The 8,441-nt window shown below is 49.7% G+C and overlaps 1 protein-coding gene across 1 annotated transcript; it reads left to right on the top strand.

Annotated features, from left to right (window-relative positions):
• Positions 1-217: 217 nt before the first annotated feature.
• LOC128404015 (platelet binding protein GspB-like) lies at positions 218-8,112 on the top strand. The gene is made up of 6 exons (XM_053369257.1): positions 218-2,386; positions 3,232-3,260; positions 3,549-3,677; positions 3,924-3,990; positions 4,753-4,860; positions 5,661-8,112. The coding sequence occupies exons 1-6, from the start codon at positions 899-901 to the stop codon at positions 6,645-6,647; spliced, it is 2,808 nt and encodes a 935-aa protein (XP_053225232.1). The 5' UTR covers positions 218-898; the 3' UTR covers positions 6,648-8,112.
• The last annotated feature ends 329 nt before the right edge of the window (positions 8,113-8,441 follow it).

Here is an 8,441-nt window from a genome sequence, read left to right as displayed (position 1 = left end):
CATAATCCCCTCTCACAACAATAGTGTGCAGGAATGGGTGCCACTGGTTGCTTTAAAAATAAATAAATAATCACTGTTGATTTTCTGTGTCTAAATGGCCAGTCTGTGTGCTGTTACAAGCTAAGCCTTGTGCAAACTTCAGCTGAGATACAGAAAGCCGGCACAGTGGTTTCACAGCAGCTGAACATCCTTGTTGCTCATCCTTGCCTATGATGAGCTGGACTTAAGGCATTGGCTCCAAAATCTATTCCTCTATTCCTCAGCGACCAAGTGCCAAAGATGACAAACAGAAGCAGAGATTAGTAAAACAAGACCATAAGATTATTTACAGACATAATGTTGGGGTGGCATATGGGGCCCAGGATCCTGCTGTGGGGCAGCCAGAGTGCTGGCCAATGTCTCGTTCTCCCAGGCCAGTGGATAGGAACTGGAAGTAGTTACCATAGCTGGCCAACAGAGAAAGGCCACCCCAGCATGTGAATTTCTGGTAGGCCCTGTACCCACCCAAGGCCCCTTATACCCTCCAATATTTCTCAAATTAAAGGCAAAGTAGGACATTCTGGGATCAAATCAGAAACGGACAGCTTCTGTAAATCTGGGACTGTCCCTGGAAAATAGGGACATTTGGAAGGTCTGTCTTATGTGGTAGGTAATAATCTTGTTTAGCTATGATTCCATGAATCTATGAGCAGGGCAGGAGAGGGGTGAGGCAAAGCATATGTCACAACAGCTCAGCCTGCTTCTCTCTGCTTGATGAGATGCTCCAGTGCCCATCATATTGACATTTCACACTTCTGCTCCACTGAGCCAAGCGGGGTGGTTAAATAATCGAGTCAGGCAGGGAGAGACTTGGCAGTTGGTGCAACAGAGTGAGCCCAGCGGAGCCCAGTTTTCCAGGATGAGCGCCTCAGCCATCCGCCGAAAGTCCTACAAGAGAGCCCAAGAGGAAGCTGGGCTGTTCTCCCCCGTCCACTGGGAGGGCGACAAGGGCAGCAACGGAGACGTTCCAGCTGGGAAGTTGCAGGTCATGGAAAAGTTCTTCACACCTGTCCGGCAGACCAAGGAGAACAAGGGGGCCTCCTCGTCTTCCTCCACCGACTTGGGGCTCAGGGACTGCAGCAGCTGCCACCAGCAGTGGGCCGAGAGCCGGGACGGCCACTTCTCCACGCTCTCGTCATCCTCAGCCTCCTCCACTTCGGCCTCCTCCTCAGCCTCCAGCTCGGCCTCGTGGTCCTCTGAAGCCAGCCTGGACAAAGAGGCCTTCTTGCTGACCAGCCCTCGCTACCACCCTCAGCACTCGCAGTCCTGCGTGGACCTTTCGGGAGAAGCCAGGGCCTTCAGCCGCAGTCGGGAGGAAGAAATGGCGGAGTTTGAGGAGGAGGAAGCTCCTGGCTCCTTCAGCCGCTTGAGGAAAGGACAGAGCAAGAGTGCCGACCGGCTGGGCAACCGCCACGGCTTGCAGTCGCAGCCTGGCCAACCCGACGGAGTGGACAGACACCTCTACAAGGCCGCCAGCCTGGAGCGCAGCCTCGCCTTCAGCGAGCAGGCGGAAATCCTGGCCCCGCGACAGCCCCACTACGCCGGGGCTCCAGCGCCAAGCAAAGGCATCTTGAAAAACGGGACGGTGGCCGGTGGTGACTGGCTGCGGAAGGCCAAGTCCATTGAGACCATCACTGTGCGGTCCGTAGGGAAGGAGCCTCCGTCTGCCCCAGGGCCTGCTAGGCCTCTCCAGAGGGAGAAGCAGCCCCCAAACAGCTTGGATCTGAGCGCCCCCAAAAAGCCCCCCGTCACGGAAAGGATGAAGCTGGTGGAGGAGAAGCTCCGCTTCTCAGAGTTCCTGAACGAGATCACCCAGCAGGTGATGAGCCCGTCCAGCCTCAGTTCTCTGGGCTGGAAGCCCCCAGAGCCCTCCCTGGCCAGCAAGGCCCCCAGCACCGACGGGTCAGACTCGAAAGGCTCCAGCAGCAAAGGCAGTTCCCCTGGGTCCTTGCTGGAGATGGCTGAGGTGAAAGCAGAGGCAGCGGCGAGGAGGAGGATGGGGCAGGCCGAGGCCAAGGCGGACGCCCTTCCCAGCCCCCACAGCCGACCCCAAGCCAGCCTGGCCTTTGGCAGGGCCACAGATGAGGCCAGTACCAGTCCAGAACTGGCACCCTTCACTCACTTGCCAGCTAAGCTGGGGAGTTTGTCTAAGCTGCCAGGAGAGGCAGCCAAGCGGCCGAAGAAGCCCAGCGAAGCCAAAGGTGGACACGGGCAGCAGGCCAAAAGGCTGGAACAGCCCCTCAAGAAAGCAGAGAAGGGCCTTCCTGCCGGAGGGACAGCCGAGAAAGCCAACCCCCTGGAAGAGCACGAGGGTGTAGCTGCGAAGAAGAGGATGCACAACAGCAAGGTATGGGGGCCTGGCAGGGGCCTGTGGGGTATCCTCATCAGAGTGCTTTTCCCTGCTAACCTGCTGCCCCACACCATTAACAAAGCCCAGGTGATCTGCCAAAGGCTCACACCATTCAATCTCAATGATGGAAAAGCACTCTGTACATGTTCATAAACAGTCAGGCCACAGGTTCTGTTAACCTGAGGTCGAGCCGCACAATTTAGGAGGGACTTGAACTTGTTTTTCCTGTGCATTTTCAAAGGCTACACACTATGTTTTTCATTTGACTAACTAGAGAGCACAAACCTTTAATGGCACCTGGCCTTACCCGGCTATGTTCTGATACCTTTTCATAAACCTATGGAGAGGCTGCACTTGGAATATGGTGCCCAGTTCCAGCCATCACATCCCAAAATGAATACTTGGGAAGGTGCATAAATGGGTGACTAAAATGATTAGGGGCTTCAGGAACATCCATTTGTGAAAGGCTAATTTGGGGGGGGTGAGGAAGAGAAGACTAGGGTGGGGGAACATGATGGAGACTCATAAAGGTCTCTACAATATAATTTTTGATGTGAGGCAATCAGTATTCCACATGTAGCTGCAATGGATAACCACTCTATCATGTTGGCTCATGGGTCCCAGATTTGGGCCAGGGCATGTCCAAGTTGGGAAGATGCAATCCTATTTCTCCTCTAATGCATGGGGAAATGTTTCTGGAGTTGGGGACACTGACTCATCTGGTGGGTGGGTGTGTTTAAACCTGTTGTCACAATCTTAAGTGCTAGTACCGTCGCTTTAAAGAATAATTTAAAAAGGAAAGCATGGAGATTAATTTTCTCTCTCTTTTTTTTTATCTCCAGGAGCTGCTGGCAGAGGCAGAACAACCTGTGTGAGTATGCAAATCAGCAGTTGGTTGATCCAGGATCATCTTCCAGCACCTATCCTCTCCCTTCATGGGGCAGCAGTAGCAAAGCAGGGAGCCAGTGGTAAAAGTTCTACCTGCTTTGCAGTTGCCCTGGCTGCTGTGCCCTTTCTTGCTGCTGCTGCTGCTGCTTGCTTAAGACACTGCAGCTACAGGTATCAAACCGCCTACCACCTGCAGAGATTTTGATCCTCTGCTGCTGTTCGCTAGAATTGCTTCTCCATCTCATGTACATACTCCCTACTGTCATTACAGGCCCTCACAGGAGCAGGAGCCAGCATCCCCAGCGCAGATGGAGGAAGCAGATGCCAAACCCAGAACGGCTCAGCGAGACCTGCAGAAAACCTGGGATGAACTGGACGCTCTAAAAGAAAAATTCAGCAGGTGACACATCAAAAGCACGGCGGTCAGGGCTCATCCTGTATTCAGGATTTGTGAAAGAGCTTTTTCCAGGCCAACCTGCATGTGGCGGGGAGGAGTTTGCTCTCAAAGCCCCGCCCTTTGGGGGAGGAGCAAAAGATGCTTCAATTGGATTAATGCAACCAATTGATATATTAATATATAGAGTAATTTTGTGCAGGACTTTGGCTCAGAGTTTTTGCTGTCGTGACTGTATTTCCTTCCTTTCAGGCTTCAGGAAGACTATTCCAACACACGCCTCACTAACCAGCTGCTGGAAGACAGACTTCAGATTATTGTAAGGGAAACATTAAAAAACCGAATGAATAAATTTGGTTCTCGCCATTATATTATACATAGTGGCAAAAAGCAAAAATACATCACCACTGGGAACTATACCGCTGTGCTATGTCAAAACATGCATGAAGTTCTCAAGATGATGGTTCCTTTTTTAGCAGCCACACGTCCAGCTGTTAGTGAGAAAAAGATTCTCACCACCCTGCCTCTTTAGAGTAGCAGCTCCTAAAAGTATGGGAAACGAGTTATATGGTCAAACTAATGGATCTTGTTGGAAGAAGAGAAGGAATATAATTATTTATTTGAAAAGCGGAGCTTTTTTTCTTCTTATTCTGGAACCAGTAAGTTCAGAGCACAACCCAGTGCCCTATGAATAACGTTGTAAAAAGAGAAGACAACATTGAGCCCCACTGAAATAGATGCACAGCAAGACTCACTTAGGCCCATTTATCTTTGTGGGTCTATTCTAGATGGATCCACCCCAATATGTTTAAATACATAGCTGTTTTTGCTTTTTTAATATTATATTTTATTCCCTCTGCATCCCTGTCCCCCTTACAGTAACTGGCCCCTAGGCTTGTCGCAAGAAACGTACTTAAATTACCGTACTTATTTAATTAAGTTACACTTTGCAACACCAATTAGAGTGTATTCTATTTGTATTATTATGTCTTGCTGCTCTCTCTCTCTCTCTCTCTCTCTCTCTCTCTTTCTGGCCTCCTTTGCTGACTTGCCTCCCTATCCCATGTTTTCCTCACAACAGGCTCAGAGCATGGCTGAAGAAAAGCAAACTTTGAACCAGCGGATCAATGAGCTGCTGGAGAGGCTGATCAGTGCACAAAACACAATTTGCACCTTGGAGAAAATTAACGTGAGTACTTTGATCAAAGTACTTTTTTGGAGGGGGGTGAGGAGAGAAAGGTATAACAACAGAATAATGGAGGAGGATTTGAATCATTGGAGGTCCAATTTCGTCTGCCCCACTACTCTAGCGGGGGAAATTCAGAGTGCGAGACCGTTCCCAACAAAAGGCTCTTGAAATTATACTTCAAGACCTCTAAAGGAGGAGAACCCAGCACCCCCCAGCTTAGGTTGATCTCACTTATCCATCAAGAGGTTTCTCCTACTGCCCTCTTGCTCCTCTCTTGAAACCCCCTTAGATCTAGTCCTGCCCTCTGTCTGGGGCAACAGAGAAAAGAAGCAGCCTTTTTCCACTGCTGTGTGTGATTGTGTTGCTGGCAAGAGCCCTTCCAATATTTGCCATTGCTATTGTTACCCCAGTCTTCTCTTATCCAGTTCCTTCAACTTGTCCTCATTTTCCATACAGGCAGCTCCCCGTTTATTCAGGTCTTACATTCCAAGGCACCGCACACGTCTGTGAAATCGCATATAATTGAAACCCATTGAAAACCCCCGCAAACAAACCACTCCACCCCCGTCTCACCCTTTTAGTGATATTTCAGTGACTTCAGGATTCAGCGTGATGCGTTTATACATGGTTGTACACATCTTGAATGTGCATAAACTGCTCTCCTCTGAATCTGTTCCACTTTACAGGGCCAAACATATTTATAGCATATCCTCAAACTACAAGATCTGCTGGGATTTTTTTGGGAGGGAAGGCCATTACCTAAATGGTCCGAATGGTCTTTGCTGTCTCTCCAATCACAGATCTCAGGGCTGCTGGCAAAGCCCAGCCTGGAAAAGCAGTGGCGCAGTGGGAAGGACGAGTCTCCCTCCGACAGCCTCTGCTCTCTGCACATTCTGGATGTCGCGCCCCCTCCTGCTTTCATGGACGGCGCCTCTGAGACGCAAACCACCTCCAACCAGTCCGATTCGGCTACCGAAACCAGCAAGCTGGGCTGCAGCTCTGAATCGGACACAGCAGCCGGGCCTAGCGAGGAGAGGAGCCTCCTGCTGAAGTACGAAGCGGCCCTGGTGGCACCGTCCCCAGAAGGGCTAAAGAGACACAGCAAGAGCCACACCCGGGCCACAGCCTTCATCCCCTGGAAGCAGAAGTCCACCACGTTCTCAACGCAAGACACAAATTCGACAGAAAGCGAGTGCAGCGGGGAGGAGGAAGCAGCCCCGCTTTGCCCCCTGCCAGCCCCGCGCTTCCTATATTTGAGGCAGGAGGCCCTGGTGGCCCCGCCGGGGCCCAGCAGCCATTTCCCAGCCTTGCCCACACTGCAGCCAGAGGTCTTTGAAGCAGCCCACCTGCCTTCCCCCACCAACCTGCCGCCCAGTGGGGAGCTTGAGGAGATGGCGCCAGAAATGAGCAGCTCGGAGAGCTCTGAGGATGGCGAGGTCTCCTGGAGCCCTGGCTTGGTGGAGAAGACATCAGGAGGACCCCACCTGGATTACCAGTCGGCCCAAAAAATGCTTGACGGCTTGCTGCAGAAGAGCCGTCGGGGGAATGAACCACCCAAGGTGGGCAGGTTGGAAGGCTTCCGCTTAGCTGGTGCCACAGAGGGGAACGGAGCAGGCCGGGGCCTCCCTCACTACCACCAGCAGCAGCACCAGCAACACAGGATCCGTTACTACCAAGAGTTCCCGAGTCCTGAGGAGGGAAAGAGCTACCCATGCCCCCTGGGCACCAAGGGGGCAGTGGTGGGGCTAGAGGGCAGCGATGCTGCACAAGATTCTACATCCCTCTGAGATGGGATGAAAAGAAGCCGCTCCCTTAGCCATGCCATACTTCCCACCCCCTGCAATCCACGGGACTGTCTTTCCTTACTCAGTGGTGAAGAAAAAGCACTCTGCACGTGACTCAGATGAACTTTCTCCTTTAGGCTTATCTTCATATGAATCAGGGCCTGAACCAGGTCCTGAGCTAAGCTCCTGGACCCCATGGGAACCTTGGCCAACCCCTTTCCCATTTCTCCTCCAGGTGTAACTTTTGGTTGTAATTCAATCCCCGTTTTGATTTAAAAAGCATCAGCAGCAGCTAGCTTATATTAAATCTCTGTCTTGTAGTTTGGAAAGTTTATTTTAGTGAAGAGGAAATCTGATGATGTGCTTCTTCTTTCGTAACAAATGGGGCGCAACTTTATTTACAGCGTGAAGCACGTCACACTGAAGTTCAGACGCATGAGAAGCAGTCACCTAAAGGACAATTCACTATTTGCATTCAGAAGTGTGTGTTGTTGTTGTTTAAAGATAATTCCCGTAAGGCAGAGCTTTCCAAACTTTTCATGTTGGTGACACTCTTTTTAGACATGCATCATTTCGCGACACAGTAATTCAGCTTTACAATGGTACCTCGGGTAACGAACTTAATTCATTCCAGAGGTCTGTTCTTAACCTGAAACTGTTCTTAACCTCACAGGGCTTCCCACTGCCACCACACCACCGGCGTGCAATTTCCATTCTCATCCTGGGGCAAAGTTCTCAACCCAAGGTACTACTTTCGGGTTAGCGGAGTTTGTAACCCGAAATGTTTGTAATCTGAGCTACCACTGTACTAGCAAACTGGAGGTTAAATGAACGCATTCATGTGACACATCTACACACTGCAGCTGAAATGCTAATATGTCACTACACACAGTTTAGAAAGCTCTGCCATAAGGGCTTAGTATGGCAAAGAGTGATCTAATTTTCTAACCAGGCTTTTACCTGTAAGCATTGTATCAGGCCAGCACTGTTCTTGTGGGTTTTCGCTGGGTAGTTGTTAGCTTTTGAAGCCTATGAACTAGAAAATGTATAAGCAACTAGAATTCTAAACAGGTCATATGGGTTTACCATTCATCTTCAACATTTTCCCACCTCCTTGATCAAAAGAATGATGGCTCAAAATAATGCCCTCTTGGGGAAGGTACAATTCGGGATAACAGGATTTAAACTAAAATTAAATGACAACTTAATTTTAATTTTCTATTGTGGAAATCCTGGTGGAGTATTTTTCTTTTATTTTCATTCCTCAGATGTGCACAGAACCGGCAAACTATGCGACGAAAAACAATACTGGGCAGCAATCTGATAAGCATGTGTGGAGCACTTAAGATTGCTTTTGTTTCTTTTCTGCTGTGCTTCTCGTAAATATACATAATTGTTTGGAAAGGAAATCTGACTTTAATGTAAATAAATTTATCAACACAAGCATATTAAAATTAAATCAAAATCAGTTAAAGGCTGGGTTTTTAATTAATATACTGGAGAGAGAGAGAGAGAGAGAGAGAGAGAGAAATATATGACTTCTGAGCATAGTGTCATGTTTTATTGTTTATTATAGCAAGCCTTCACGGTGCTAGAAGCCAGAGGATGCCACTCGTATCCCTAAGCACAACAAAGTTTGTCCACAGGCATAAGCTACACAAGCATAGTGGAGCCTCCACATCCAGAGGCTTTCTACCTCTCAGTAAACGAGTTGTTCCTCACCTGGTTCTTCCCCTGCCCTCCAAGAATAGGATAAGAGGCGGTGAAGAAGGATGTCGGTGTCTCCCATCCCTCTTC

The sequence above is a fragment of the Podarcis raffonei genome, chromosome 16 (genome assembly GCF_027172205.1).
Source record: "Podarcis raffonei isolate rPodRaf1 chromosome 16, rPodRaf1.pri, whole genome shotgun sequence".
NCBI lineage: Eukaryota > Metazoa > Chordata > Lepidosauria > Squamata > Lacertidae > Podarcis > Podarcis raffonei.
This window is presented reverse-complemented; position numbering and strand designations above follow the sequence as displayed.